This window comes from Orcinus orca, chromosome 9 (assembly GCF_937001465.1).
Source record: "Orcinus orca chromosome 9, mOrcOrc1.1, whole genome shotgun sequence".
Lineage (NCBI taxonomy): Eukaryota > Metazoa > Chordata > Mammalia > Artiodactyla > Delphinidae > Orcinus > Orcinus orca.
Genome location: NC_064567.1, coordinates 6285032 through 6300411, shown reverse-complemented (window position 1 = coordinate 6300411; position 15380 = coordinate 6285032). Strand labels below are relative to the sequence as shown.

At 46.0% G+C, this 15380-nt stretch overlaps 1 protein-coding gene across 7 annotated transcripts; it reads left to right on the top strand.

The window, feature by feature from the left end:
- Positions 1-532: 532 nt before the first annotated feature.
- LOC117197184 (GTPase IMAP family member 5-like) lies at positions 533-14402 on the top strand. Of its 7 annotated transcripts, none has more exons than XM_049715031.1 (4): positions 533-736; positions 7146-7215; positions 11169-11217; positions 13129-14402. In XM_049715031.1, the coding sequence occupies exons 3-4, from the start codon at positions 11175-11177 to the stop codon at positions 14013-14015; spliced, it is 930 nt and encodes a 309-aa protein (XP_049570988.1). In that variant the 5' UTR covers positions 533-736; positions 7146-7215; positions 11169-11174; the 3' UTR covers positions 14016-14402. The 7 variants fall into 7 exon arrangements, with proteins under 7 accessions (XP_049570988.1, XP_049570983.1, XP_049570984.1 ...); XM_049715026.1 differs by lacking the exon at positions 7146-7215 and adding an exon at positions 3167-3215; XM_049715030.1 differs by lacking the exon at positions 533-736 and adding an exon at positions 3198-3215.
- The last annotated feature ends 978 nt before the right edge of the window (positions 14403-15380 follow it).

Sequence of the window (15380 nt, the reverse complement as noted above, 5' to 3'; positions counted from 1 at the left end):
AGGCTAATTTAGGAATTGTGTAAAGGTACCCATCCTCAACATACCGGCTAGCTTCAAGTCCTTCAGTAGCTGAGACTTCCTTGCTCAGATAAAACTCTGCTTCTGGATTTTTCTGACAGACTTGACCCCAGAGGAGCCCTGGCCACATGGATGTCCAGTCAATGGACAGCTGTTGAGAAAAGCTATCATGTTCTTTGTTCTGGGGCAGGAGGCTCTCTGGACTTATTTGGTATGGGGGGAAAATGCCTACAGGGTAAAAAGTCATTGAAGATTAGATCACTAAACAGTTCTAGAAGGAGAGTCGGGCCTCGGGGTCCTACAACACCCTTCCCTTCCTCAGGTATGACAAGATATTTGGTATCGAGGGGCCCTGCTGGAGACACACACCACATTAGTCACACCAGGAGGGAGGTTTTGTAAGGGAAATGCTTTAAGCCCACAGTGAATGTTCCTGTCTCTTTAAGTCGTCACCACCACCTAATCCTCCCTCTGCGCTTTCCAGAGCTCTGAGTCTCAAAGGTCTGAGACTTCCTCTGTGCACACTGGGAGAAAACAGCCTGCAACACTCACAACCAAGGGGAAAGCAGAGATCAGGGCTTTCTCAGATCACCTGTCAGAGTCTGTCACCAGGAAAAGCGAGCCCCGGCAGGGGACAGGAGCTGCAACCAACCAGAAGGAACATGGCTGTGAGAGCATTTACTGTGTGAGCACCTGGGTTCCACCAGGCACCATGTGGGTAAGTGAAAGCCGGAGTCGTTAAGATGGGGCGTCCGGATTTGTAAAGATGTCACAAGTTTCCAGTAGAGGAAGTTCAAAAGAAGGTTTATGAGCATATTCTCCAGTCTGGAGGACACACATTCCTGTCTCCTTCCACACTCCCTCCATACAGTGAGAGAAGTGTGTGCTGGAACCACACCTAGGAATAAACTACATTTTAAAAGGCATTCAACATTGCCCAAATGGCATTTTCAGCACAGACAGAAGATATTTCTGTGGCCCCGAAAGCAGTCTAACTTCAGAGCAAGTTACAATGTGGTGAGCCAGGATACCATCAGAATTCACCCCCCAGATTCTCCCTCTCCCCTCTGTCCCACAGGAGGGGACCCTCCAGAAATTTAAGAGGCCCAGAACTAGGTCTTCAACCCCTGTCCCTGCATGACCCTTACACGTCTGCTCCCTAATTCAGGTCTCTCCCACGCCAGCTGCAGGGACACCTCAATTTCATCATCTGTACAGCGAAGGGGTCTGAATAAATAGCTCATTTCCAAACTCTGATTTGTGGACTGATTACATCAGATACATCAGGTTCATAAATCGGAATTTCTGAGCATGGTCCCCCCAGAATGGACATTTTTAAAGAACACTCAAGTAATTCTGAAAAACAGCAAATCTGAGAGGCACTAAACTACATGAACTTTGAGTTTTCAGAGGATTCCGAATACAGGATTCTACATGTTTTTTTGTTTGTTTGTTTTTTGTTTTTGCAGTACGCGGGCCTCTCACTGTTGTGGCCTCTCCCGTTGCGGAGCACAGGCTCCAGACACACAGGCTCAGTGGCCATGGCTCACGGGCCCAGCCGCTCCGTGATATGTGGGATCTTCCCGGACCGGGGCACGAACCCGTGTCCCCTGCATCGGCAGGTGGACTCTCAACCACTGCGCCACTAGGGGAGCCCAGGATTCCACATGTTTTACGTAGCTCAATAACTAAGAACCATTTGTCGTCCCAGATTGCAGTGGGAGCTCACCTCCTTCTTGAAAATTATTTTAAATGATTTTAACCCCCATTTCAAACGATATGGAAAGTCCAGTCACCTATTCGAGAGTTCTGTGGATTCCCATAACCCACTTCCTCATTTCCAGCTTTGACAAGGACATCTTGCTTTAGCTAAATTTTTCTTCTTGGCTCTGAACCTTGTGGGCTCTTTCTTCATTTCTGCTCTGGTGTCAATTATGGGAGTTTGTTGATTTCTAGACACAAAATAAACTAATCATATTATGTGATTTACCCCTGGGGTAAACTTCACAGAAAGCTTTGGATGGGGTGTAACGGGGGCGGGATGACAGGGGTGGGGGCGGCGGCAGGAGAGTTACTGCAGAAACACCGAGAGCTTTGGCTTGAGCTCTAGGCAAACCTGCCATCTGAGTCCTTTGGCCAGAGACAGGTTACTCAGCCAACCTCTCCCTTTGTTTTTGTGTCATTGTTGGTGCCCATAGGGGGAGAACACAGTTACCTGTAGGAACCAGGTGGGCGACATGAAGAGGTAGAATTTGAAACGGACTTTGAAGCACAGACAGGACTCAGGCAGAAATGTGCGGTGGGATGAATGGTCCACAAGGTGGGTTGGAAAAGGCCCTGAAATCTGCTGTCTGTGGAGGGGCTGACTGGGGAGGGGATTAGGTGGGAATGAGGCTGGAGTAGACCGAGGGGAGACTGTGCTGTCGTGTTCAGGCGCTCGTGTGATCAGGCAAACTTGACCACAGAACGTTTAATTGTATTAAATAATGTTGGAGTGGGTATTCTACTTCAAAAAGCCTCAGGTTTGAGGCAAGAACATAAAGAGCTGGAGGGGAGCATCCCACTCTCACCCTCTTTAGACATATTAGGACGAGCCACATCATGTGGTTTTCTGAGAGCAGGAGCTCTCCAGACCAGTTTGGGAAATACGTCTGTTTTCCGATTTCCAAAAACAAAATTCCAAGTTTCTTCTTGTTTCCCAGGCCAACAACCCTAAGGTAGGTCCTAAGCCAGTGAGCAAACCTTCTTGTTCTCAGGGTTTCCCAAAGCCCCCACCCCACCCCTGGCTGCTGAACCTCCTGGGAAAACTTATTTTCTGCCACTTAGGTCACTAACATAAAATTACCTGGGAAAATTAATATCTAAAGCTCACTCATTGACATAGAGTATTGTCAAATGCACTCTGCTCTGTGCATTTCAAGGTCCGGAAAGACAAAACAAGCTCGCCAAGTGTTCTCACAGTATCATCCCAGCCCGAGACCAGGCTCTTCCAATGTCTTCCCTAAATTCTGATGCTCGGAGAGGGCAGGAACTATGACATTTTCACTGTGGTGTCACCAGCTCTTTGGATTTTGCCTGACACATTGGAGGTAGTTATACTTATTTGATGAATGAATGATTGAACAAATGGTGTTTGGGACTCTTTCAGTTAATCATGAGAGGACAGAAAACAGCAAGAGATGAAGAAAATGACTATGGTAAAAACACGCCTCACAACGCGTGTTTGCCCCCAGGTGTGAGCTCCGGGTAGTAAGGGGGATGGGCTATCTCAACACTGAACAGAGAGAAGCCCCAGAGGTTTCTCGATGCTGGGATGAAACAGCAAGAGCCCTGGGGCTGGCATTTGACCTAGATCTCTGCCCCTGACCTGCTGTGAGATATTGAGTTCTTTGACTAACCTGCACCTCCGTCCCTAAGGTAAAATGAATAAACCTCCTCTGATCTCCACAGAAGGGGGTGTAGAGGGAATCCAACTATATACTAGAGGGAACATGACTCACCAGGTAGAAGGTGTTAGGGAACAAGGATGGAGGATTAACCAGGTATCTTATTAGGCAGCAGGTTTAAGAGAGAGGAGAGGATGAGGAGGGAAAGAGGGAGGGGAGAAGAGATGGTCTCATCTTATCCTCCCAACAGCCCTGTGAGGACGGCGCTACATTAATGATCCCATTTGTGCAGGAGAGGTTTAGCACTTAGATTAAGCATCTTCCCAGGGTTACACTGCTGGCAGGGGGTGGGGCTGTGACTCAAACCCAGGGTGTGGGACAGCAGACAGCCCTCGTGGCCAGGCCCACTGGCCCTCCTGCCTATCTTCGGTAAGAAGGTATCTGGGGAAGTAAGGCAGAGGCCACTGAAGTTGTCAAAAACGGTCCAGCTCTGCCCAGTGTGGATGACAGATAATTTACAGCCTTTTATTTGAAGAGGAAAGTAATGTACTGAGAGTCAAGTGATTTTCTAAGGGTAAAACATGGCAAATCAGAACTGGAACTTATTTTTCCTTACTGTCCTATAGGAAGAGTTTCCTTAACCAGATACAGAGTCAAAATACCAAAATTTCTCAAAAACTGTCTAAGTGAATATATATGTATATATATTCATATCAACCACATACATCTCCTCACCTTTTCTTTTATCTCTTCAAGCTTAAAAATTCCTTGATCGTGTGCTGATGAAGTTTCTTTCATATTTCCATGCCCTGTTGCCTGGATCTGCTCTCATTTTATCTAAAGAGGTTCATATTTGGCTTACTTACGAGAGTTGTTTTTGGCCATGATGAGTTTTTCAAACAGAAGATTTCAAACAATGCATACCCTCTTACATAGTCTTGTACAATATTCAGTATTGTACAATATCCAATATTCTGGTACAATATTCAATATTCAACTGCCTGGCTGGGCAGATGCCACTACTCTTTCCAGAGAATACCCAATGGATTGAACTCCCTAGAAGAGGAATTCCTGTAAGCCCTTGGGGAAGCCAGAGCTAGGCTATGATTCAAGACTCATTTTTTTTTTAAGCTTTTTTTAAATTTATTTTTAAAAATTTTTATTGGAGTGTAGTTGCTTTACAATGTTGTGTTAGTTTCTGGTCTACAGCAAAGTGAATCAGTTATGCGTATACATATATCCCCTCTTTTTGTAGATTTCCTTCCCATTTAGGTCACCACAGAACATTGAGTAGAGTTCCCTGTGTTATGCAGTAGGTTCTTACTAGTTATCTATTTTATACATACTAGTGTATATATGTCAATTCCAATCTCCCATTTCATCCCACCCACCCCCATCCCCCCTTGGTATCCATATGTTTGGTCTCTACACCTGTGTCTCTATTTCTGCTTTGCAAATAAGTTCATCTGTACCATTTGTCTAGATTCCACATATAAGCGATAGTATACGATATTTGTTTTTCTCCTTCTGACTTACTTCACTCTGTATGACAGTCTCTAGGTCTATCCACATCTCTGCAAATGGCATTATTTTGTTCCTTTTTATGGCTGAGTAATATTACATTGTACATATGTGCCACTTCTTCTTTACCCATATTCCTCTGTCTATGGACATTTAGGTTGCTTCCATGTCCTGGCTATCGTAAATAGTGCTGCAATGAATATTGAGGTGCATGTATTTTATCTTTTTGAATTATGGTTTTCTCCAGGTACATGCCCAGTAGTGGGATTGCTGGGTCATATGGTAGTTCTATTTTTAGTTTTTTGTGGAACCTCCATACTGTTCTCCATAGTAGCTGTATCAATTTATATTCCCACCAACAGTGCAAGACGGTTCCCTTTTCTCCACACCCTCTCCAGCATTTATTGTTTGTAGATTTTTTTTTTTTTTTGGTACGCAGGCCTCTCACTGTTGTGGCCTCTCCCGTTGCAGAGCATAGCCTCCAGACGCGCAGGTTCAGTGGCCATGGCTCACGGGCCCAGCCACTCCGTGGCATGTGGGATCTTCCCGGACTGGGGCACGAACCCGTGTCCCCTGCATCGGCAGGCAGACTCTCAACCGCTGTGCCACCAGGGAAGCCCTGTTTGTAGATTTTTTGATGATGGCCACTACCTCATTGTAGTTTTGATTTGCATTTCGCTAATAATTAGTGATGTTGAGCATCTTTTCATGTGTTTGTTGTCCATCTGTATGTCTTCTTCAGAGAAATATCCATTTAGGTCTTCCACCCATTTTTTGATTGGGCTGTTTGTTTTTTTGGTAGTGAGCTGCAGGAGCTGTTTGTATATTTTGGAGATTAATCCCTTGTCGGTGGCCTCGTTTGCAAATATTTTCTCCCATTCTGAGAGTTGTCTTTTTGTTTTGTTTATGGGTTCCTTTGCTGGGCAAAAGCTTCTAAGTTTCATTAGGCCCCATTTGTTTATTTTTGTTTCCATTACTCTAGGATGTGGGTTAAAAAATATCTTGCTGCAATTTATGTCAAAGAGTGTTCTGCCTGTGTTTTCCTCTGAGAGTTTTACAGTGTCCAGCCTTACACTTAGGCCTGTGATCCATTTTGAGTATATTTGTGTGTGTGGTGTTAGGGCTTTTTTTTTTATTTTTTTGGTGCCCTGGGAGCCTTCATCTGATAGTGGCAATGTTTGCCTTTTCTTATACAACTGGATTTGGGCTTGTTTATTCCAGCAATAAAATATTTTGAGATTTTTTCTAAATTTGTCTTTTACCTCTTTTTTTTTTTTTAAAGTAGTTATCTTTCAAAATGATGTAGTATTTTGTTTTAATCATTATTTGGGCTCTTCATTATTTTTATACCTTACATTCAATCTCCTTCTCGGCCCAGTTCTTATTTATTTTATATTTCCTTTCACTCTACACCATTAATTTTAGGCACTCCTTTTTACTTTGGAGATAGTGTTAAATCGTGTATATCCCTTGATTTACTACATCTGAAAACACCTAAGATCTATTCTTCCACATGCTGGCGAAATAGCTCATGGATACGCTGAAGAGAACTGCTTACTACTCCTCAAACATCACACACACACCCCCAAGAAGAGACACCCAACCCCAAGAAACAAAAGACAAGGGTAGTCACTTTCTGCCTCCCAGCCCTGGGGAGTTTCTGGAAAGGAGGAAGGCTCCATTCTAACCTGTTCCACATCTGGGCTCCAGCTTTGCATGAAGGTAGACAAGTCCTCCTTCCTGAAAAGCCAGTGATTCTTTCCTGTGCCAAAGAAAATAACTAATTTTCTCAGTAGATCTCTTTGTAGATGCTTTCACAGGGAGACTCAGGTCAGCGTGGTCTGTGTTAGAGTGAGAGGTACTTGGACTCAACAGGAGAGATGAAACGTTGATCTTCCGGGAATGGTGGCCGGAGAGCACGACACGCCCGCGGAGGCAACAGGGCTCTTTAGCAACGGGGGAACTGGGGGATTGGGGCCCGTGTTCTTCTCTTTCATGCTCCAAACATCACTTCTTTGCACACGTCTTACAGAGGAAATGGGAGTGGGCGAGGGGCTCGCGGGCTCCGACAGGAAGCATCCCATTAGGGGGGAAGCACGCTCCGAACTCGCTGCTTTCCGGTTTCCGCAGCAGCAGTTTCGCCCCATCCGGAGGGGGTGTCCCCAACTGGGGGGACAGGGGGCGCACTCCGTCAGCCCCATTTTCCTTCTTGCCCTGCAGCCGTGCCCTGGAACCTTCGGCCGCGCGCTCGCGCCGACCCGCCGGCACCCAGCCCGCAGCGCCGCGCCTGGTAAGGGGAACCCGGCGGGGGTCCCAGCGTCCTGGGTGGAGGCCCGGGGAGGGGGGGCGCGTCCTGGAGGCCGCGGTTGAGTCAGGGCTACTGATTTCTCGTGGGATCTGACACCGGTTACCATGCTTCTGGGCTCTCCCATCAGTGAAACGGGGCGCCGATGGTGAGCGTTATGGGCAACCGCGGATTCCTAGCGGGAGGGAAGCGGCTTCGGGAACCGCTCACCCCGCGTTCACGGCCCACAGCTTTCCACAGCGTGGAGGTCTTTTCCGTCTAGTTGCCTACTTCTTAGCTCTTCTGACTTTCATAAGCTTCACGGGGTTTCATAAAGCTTCACTAAGATTCTCATCCCATTTGACAGATGAGAAAACTGAAACTCACCAGGTGCCCTAACTAGGTGGGGCGGACGTCTCAGTTTTAGCTCTTCACTTCCCCGTACCAGCCCCGCCCCATCCCTGACAAGCACCACGCCCCCTGAGGCCTGGGTACCGAGAGTCTATTCCTAGGGGTCCACAGGACAAGTTCGGGGTCATTATGTTCCCGCCCTCATTGAGCCACGTGCTCCAAACGGAACCTCTCAGTGAACATTGTTCCATTGATCTTCTGAAAACCAGCCCATTCTCCCCCAAATACCCACAATTTTCCTACGACACGATGTCGAGCTCGACCGTATGGCAGACAGATTCCAGTGTGTACAGGAACCAACCCTTTGCTAAAGCTCCTGTGAGAGCCGCGTTATGAAATGACAACGCTAAACTCTGACACAAGTGATACCAGGAAACAGCGGGAGGGGGCAGGTGGGCGAAGGAGAATATGAATCAGGCAGACAGAAAATATTTTTATCTTTCCTAAAACAGCATGAGAGAGCCTGCTTTCCAATGGTTTGATAAAGTAAGGTGCCGTCAAGATAAAATCAGGTTCGTGTAGTGTACAAATCAGGAGGTACATTATATGCTCATTGGCTTCAACCTCCTACCTAAGCTACATCCTCCTGCTGCTCCTGTCAGATACTCTTATAATCTCTGCCCGCATGCTGCCCGCGACTCTCTCACGATTCCTGATCCCACCTGGGGGAAGATTAAAAGGGTTTTCCTTGTGGAGAAGAAATCTGCCTCCACTCCCGATTCTCCCTCTTCTGTCTACCATGTGATTGACACGTGTCACGTTCCTTCGAGTTCAGGATGTTTCCCGATCTTTTCTTAGGCTTGATTCTGTCCTTTTAATATTCTATGACTCATTTTAGCATCTCCATCAATATCCTTTCTGACTAGCCTCTGCACACTTTATTATTTGTTAATATCTGTCCAAAATAATCTACTCCTCCGTGGGACGTGTCTCCCCCGGCAGCCTGACCCACTCAGAAGACGGTTCAGGAGGACCGTGCGCGCCTCTGCTAATGTAACCTGAACTTTGACTGGCTTTTGTGAGGCCACAGAGCTCCATTTGGGTCACACTGATCATCAAGTCATGGGAAAACACCAGATTGCTTTAAACTGAAATACTTCCATTCCGAGCAACTTCTGCCCCTGCAATTTTATCTTTGAATAATTCTTTTTTTTTTTTTTGAAAACATGCACTCAAGATTTTGCAATACAGTTCTCTTTGTTAGTTTTAGGGTAAGCTTCCAGCCTGCCTGCCTCAGTTTATGTCCTGACCATGGATGGCAGCATGGTATGTGGTGTTCCAAGAGGTTCATTGACTGTATAATCTCTTCTCCACCCTGATAAATCTAGGAGAATACACAGGCAAAATGAGCCATGTTTTGGTCTTGGCTCCATGGAAGTTGTGTGATCGTGGGCAGGTCAGTTGAGACTCAGTTTCCTAATATTTTAATAGAAATTTTAATACCTATCTTGATCACATCATAGGGAATTTAGGAGAACGATTCAAAGAATGGACATGAAAGAAACTTGAAAATTACAAACGGCTGCACAGAGGATTATTACCATGGTAAAGTTATCATCAACATTGTCACCACTGTCGTCATCGTCTTTACCACATCGATATATTGATTCCAATATATAGCAACTGCCGTCTGAAGTAGAAAAGATGTCAGAGGATTTGAGCAGTTTTAGCAAAAGCTGGAGTGTTATTGACCAGAGGCCAGGACAGCGTGTGGGAGAACGTGGTGAGGAAAATGCTCTTCTCTGGGCTTAAGGAAAGGAAAGTGGTGCAGAAGGAAAAGGAAAGGAAGGAAGGAAGTTGCCTTAATAAATTCTGAGCATGTGACAAGGGCTGGTTTCCCTAATGAGGGCCATTTCTAGTCTTCCCTCCTGAGTGAACAGAAGCATGTGAAAGAGGCAGAAATAACAGAATCGACCTGAATAGCAAGTAAACTATGAAAACCGTTTTGAATTCAATGTTAATCAATAAACTGCACCTTTAAACCAATTAAGACATCCTAAGATACGCCCATCAGGGTGACCAAAAAATTAAAAATCTAATATCACCAAGCGTAGGTGAAGATTGGGGGGATTCTCACCCATGGCTACTGCCAGTATGACTTAGCACAAGCTTCTTGGAGTCATATTTGGCAGTATCTTGTCAGGTGGAAACTACATATCCCAGAGCAATCGTCCACGTGCACAAGGAGACGTGTAGGGGGATTCTTCTGCAGCGTTGTTTGTAGTAGCAAGCACGTATTTTGGCTCACCAAGTGTTTGTTAATAAAATTGAGTTGGATAAAATGCTACATAAATAATGTCACTGACATAAAAGATTAAAATGCCAAAAAGTACTATATATTACCTATACATACATGTGTATCTCAGAATATTGGTTGCCTCTGAAGGGAAGAGGGAGAATGAGACGGGTTGGGGGGAGTCAAAAAATAAATAAATGGAACTATATGTGTAATGCTTTAACTTTTTCAGTCAAACCAAACAGCAGCAGTGAAAATGCCAAAATACTTAGATCTGTTCACTGCAAGTAGTGGGCATTTGTTTCATTACTCTGTGTATTTCTCCCCTTAAAATGTTTGCTTCAGAACTGCATAATCTTTAAAACTGAATAAATAAAATACAGTCTCGGAGATCATCTTAATTATAGTGGCACATTGCATGCTTGCCTTTTCTAATGCATGCTCACCTTTTCTAGCACCAAGAAGAACGACACAATATTATGTCTCATCTGAATGAAACATTTATCCCCATAGTTTTGCCAATTTCTGGGTATATCTACTGGAAAAATTTTTAACTGGTTATTGGGAGACCCACAAGGGAAGACATGTGGTTTAAAACTGAGCAGGAAATGAATTTACCTTGAATTTGTCCTGAATGTTGACTCTGTCCCTCAGTCATGGCACCAGCTTCTCTCCACCAGCTGCTCAGAGGGGAGGGAGGGTGGTGGCCGTGCTCCTCCGTCTTCTACCTCGTCCTCTCATGTCCGTCCTCACAGGAGCCCTGGATCCCCAATTCCACACTCCCATTGGAAGGTACATTGTACTTTCCTCTTTGCCACTGGGATATCCATCTGGTACAAAGAGTTTCTGGGGCTGGAAATGGCCAGTACTTCAAACAAGCCAATGTCATTTACAGCAAGGCAATTTTTATTCTCTAGTCTAGCAAGTTTGCTTACTTTGATTCCAATAATAATAGTAATAATAAAACAATAAACAAAATCCTGCTTCTCATTCCACAGAAGAAGACTTTCTTTATTTCATGCCTTTTCAGGTAGAGGGGAGATAATCAACTGACTTGTTTTCAAACATTTCATGCTTTCCTATAGGATGAGGGAAAAGCAGGAGTTCATTGTGTTAATATAACCTAGCATCACCTGGCTTGCTTAAAGTTATATATGGATATTTGAAAGTAAAATATAAGTTAGAAAATTAGCGATTGAAACGGCTCATCTAAGGATAATTATTCTTGGCTGTCTGAATTGGAGGTGTTCTCAGGCCTTACCAAGTCCCATATGGACACCTGCTTTTTATTCCTTTCCTTTTTTTATTCCAGAAGAGAATGGAAGGGCTTCAGAGGAGCAGATACGGGACTATGGCTGAAGGTAAGAAAGCCTCCAAATTCTCAAGAGCTCTAGGCATCAGGGAAGAGTCACTGTTTTCTCTCCTCCTTTCCCTCACCTCAAACACAGTGACAGAAAAGAAACCCAGTTGTTTTCCACTGCAGAAGAAAAGGCAGCTACCATGTTCTTATCTTCCCCACCATCATCACAGCACACACACCCGAGTGTGAAGCTCTCCCCTGTGCTGTGATGTATGGGAAATGAGGAAATGAAACTTCAAGTCAGAGGTCAGGGGACTTGGAAACGAACTGTGAAAATGATATCCTTCCCTGCCTGCACTCAACTGAAAAGAGGAAAAGTTCCCCATAAAGATTTAGTAAATCGTGTTTGCTAAAAAAAAAATCCAGGATACTTAAGAAAGGGAAGAACCAACACAGGGTAAAAGGAATAACAATAACAGATTTTAGGAGACTAAAATGAACTTAATTCATTTGAGCTCCTAAGAACTCCAGAAATCCTCGGATTCTCACTCTCTTCATCCCTTGAAGATTTTAGCTCTTGATGCAGGGTCACCCTCGGCAACACCACTTTTGTTCTAATTTCCTGTCATTCTATCAGCCAAATTGACGATCTTTCCAACGCACGTATTTCTTACACATGATGGTCTTATCATTTCTTCCTCAGCCACCGATCCAGGGTCATCTGTCAGACTGTTGCGGTCTCACACACACCTGCGAACTTCCCTCAGAGAGGAATCAGAACCAAGACAGAACACCAATATCCAGTGCAAATCCAAAGTAGATTAGTGATAGGCGTTTATTACGCACAAAAGCGCAAACCGATCGGGGCCTCACCAAAAGCAGGGTGAGACCCCGAGTCTTGTACGGGTGTGGTTTTTATATCCCAGGGTAACAGGATGTTCGTTCTAATTTTGAACTATTGGGTCGGCCATCCGGAACCCAGCGTCTTCCTGTTCACATTATGCTGGCAAGAAAAGCTCAATTTCACAGCAGCCAAGTCAGGCGGTTAGCAATAAAAGCAGTTACGGTGCAAACAGTTTTAAACCAAAACATTCCATCATTAATTCCAAGTATTACAATCGAAACTGTATGTTCTGGGACAGCGTGTCCCGTCACAAGACTCCGTCCTTGACTTTAACGACAAGCCTTCTGTAGGCTCACGTTCAAACATCCAACTCCCCACCCAAAAAGAGGAAACCCGGGGACATTCAGCTGGTCCTCGGTGGTAGGTCACTGGAGCTCTGACATCTGAGACTTCCTTTACCCCCAAGGTTCAGATGAATGTGATTGGCAGCCTGTGTACCTGGGAATTAATTGGTGGGGGAAAGAGAGGTGATCATAGTTTCTCACTGATGACTTCTCATCCTCTACCTCTTTCTAATCTCACGTTTATTTAGCATGAAACTGGGCTAAGCACGATCCCTGGAAAAGCTCAGGGACCAGCTTTCTGAAAGCTGTGTTTTCCCTGGTCCTGACGAAGTCCCTGGAGCATCCTTCACAGTGTAGCGGTTCTTACTCCTGGCTATGGGTCCAAGTTCGGGCTCCCAGTGTGGGCTTCCTGCCATTCAAGAGTCGCCTCAAGTTGTCTGCAAACATTTGTATGTATTAAATATCACTGTTTGGCAGGGAGAGAGGTCCATAGCTTTCATGAGATACCATGAAAGGTCCGTGACCTAAAAATCTTAAGAATCACTAACTTTACCAACAAGGACCTACTGTATAGCACAGGGGACTCTGCTCAATATTCCAAAATAACCTAAATGAGAAAAGAGTTTGAAAAAGAATAGATACACGTATATGTATAGAGTAATCATTTTGCTGCACACCTGAAGCTAACACAACATTGTTAATAAACTAAACTCCAAGATAAAATAAAAAATTTTTTAAATCACTGACTTAGTAAAACACGAAAAACTCTTTTTTTTTTTTATAGGCGGGATAGAAAATAAGCTGTTTGCAACCTCGTCCTCATTGAGGATCATCCTGGTGGGCAAAACAGGCAGCGGGAAGAGCGCCACCGGGAACAGCGTCCTCTGCCAGCCAGTGTTTGAGTCCAGGCTGGCGGCCCACTCGGTGACCAGGAAGTGTCAGGGCGCAACGGGCACGTGGGATGGGAGGAGCGTCCTGGTGGTGGACACGCCCCCCATCTTTGAGGCAAGGGCCCAGGACCAAGAGGCGTACGAGAACATCGGGGACTGCTACCTGCTCTCGGCCCCGGGGCCTCACGTGCTGCTGCTGGTGACCCAGCTGGGGCGCTTCACAGAGCAGGACGTGGTGGCCGTGACCAGGGTGAAGGAGGTCTTTGGGGCGAGAGCCCTGAGACACACGGTCATCCTCTTCACCCACAAGGAGGACTTAGCGGACGGATCCTTGCATGACTACGTAGCAAACACAGACAACGTCAGGCTGAGGGGCCTGGTCCGGGAGTGCGGGCACAGGTACTGTGCCTTCAGCAACCGGGCCTCCGGGGACGAGCAGAGGAAGCAGCTGGCCGAGCTGATGGCCGTGGTCGAGGGGCTGGAGAGGGAGCTCCAGGGCGCCTACCTCAGCAACGACCTCTTCTTTGATGCACAGCGGCTCCAGCAGGGCGGGGGCGACCCCCATGGAGAAGGTCACGTGCGCTACCTGGCCAAGGTGCGGTCGCATATTGCAAAGCAAAAGCAAGACCTGAGAGAGGCCCAGAGAAACGGCGCCTTCAAGGCGCTCCTGCGAGTCAAACACTCGATCGTTTCTCACATCGGAATATTTGCTGTTTTTGTTATATGCTTTTTGAGTTTGCTTGCCATTTTAATTAGCTTGTGTAGCACTCGCGAATGCTGAGCATTTTCAGATGATACCTGCCATCAGCTTCCATTTTTTCAGAGTCAGTATCTTTGTCTATGTTGATAAGGAACTTTATTTGCTTTTCGTGTAGTTTCACTTTCAATTTCCCTTCCTTGCACCAGACACACCATCCATTTTCTTCAGTTGCTTTTTAGGTAAATAAAATCCAAAGGAAAATTCCCTTTTTGTTTTGTTAAAAATGGTGAAAGCAAATAATAAACTAACTGGATACAGTCGTGAAATATTAGGGAGCTTGCAGGAAGGAAAGTGAGTGGACTGTCACGCTGTGTGAGCATCTCACCTCTGTGACCTACTTTTTAGAGCCTTGCTGTTGAGGAGAGAAACATGTTATATTAAAAGCTGGTAGTGGAATTCCTTATTGTATTCAGAAACGTACTCTGACTTCCTTGTGGGATGTGGAAAAAAAAAAATAAAAAGGCACACACACACACCCCCCCCCCCGCAAGAGAGAAAGATGAGGACATTTCGGTGGGGGGCGGGGGTGGTCTCTGGGGCCTGAAGAGGCTGAGGGAGAAAGGGGGAGGGGCCTGGGGGTGAGGAGAAGAGGAATGGGGTCTGTGCAGAGTCAGTGCCTGGGGAATTAAGGAACTGGAATTTGTTAGAGCGGGGCTTGGCAAGGGCCAGACTGTAAGGGTAGTATTTCAGGCTTAGCCGACTATCTGGTCTCCACTGCAGCCACTCAACGGTTCCCTGGCAGCGCAAAAGCCGCGGTGGACAAGATGCAGGTGCCAGGCGAGGCTGCATCCCCATACGACTTTATGAAATTTGAATTTCATGTACTTTTCATATGTGAAACGTTTTGCTTCTTTTGATTTCTTCACCCTTCAATACGTGTAAAAGCCCTTTTTTAGCTCACAGGTTATGCAAAACGGGCGGCAGCCCGGATTAGGTCTGCAGCCTGCGGTTAGCCGACCCCCGTCTTAGGAAGTTTTCCATCATGGGTTGAGCTCTGATGTAGTGGAACATCTTGAACCCCAAAGTCAGCACAATCGTGTGTGATACCTGCAGAAATTTGGGGAAAGGGTGGCGTTGCCCATTTCAATGGTAGCAAAGAGAAGAGGGCAGACATTGGCGTGAAATCTGAGCGGAAGTCACGAAGTCAGTGGAAACAGGAAATCCGAAGAGGAGGGCCCTGTGCGGCCCCTCTGAGCTTCTCCTTTGGGATAGCCGCCGCCCCCAGCCCCTGCTTCGTACCCTGTAGGGGAGACCCGCAGTCGTCCCAGGCAGCCTGTGACTGGATGGGCAAGTGATGAATACGCTAGAATCTCAGGAACTTGACTGTGATGCCCAAGCGTCATTCTGCAAACCTCCACTGGTTCTAAGGTGCGTGTTGGTCTCTAC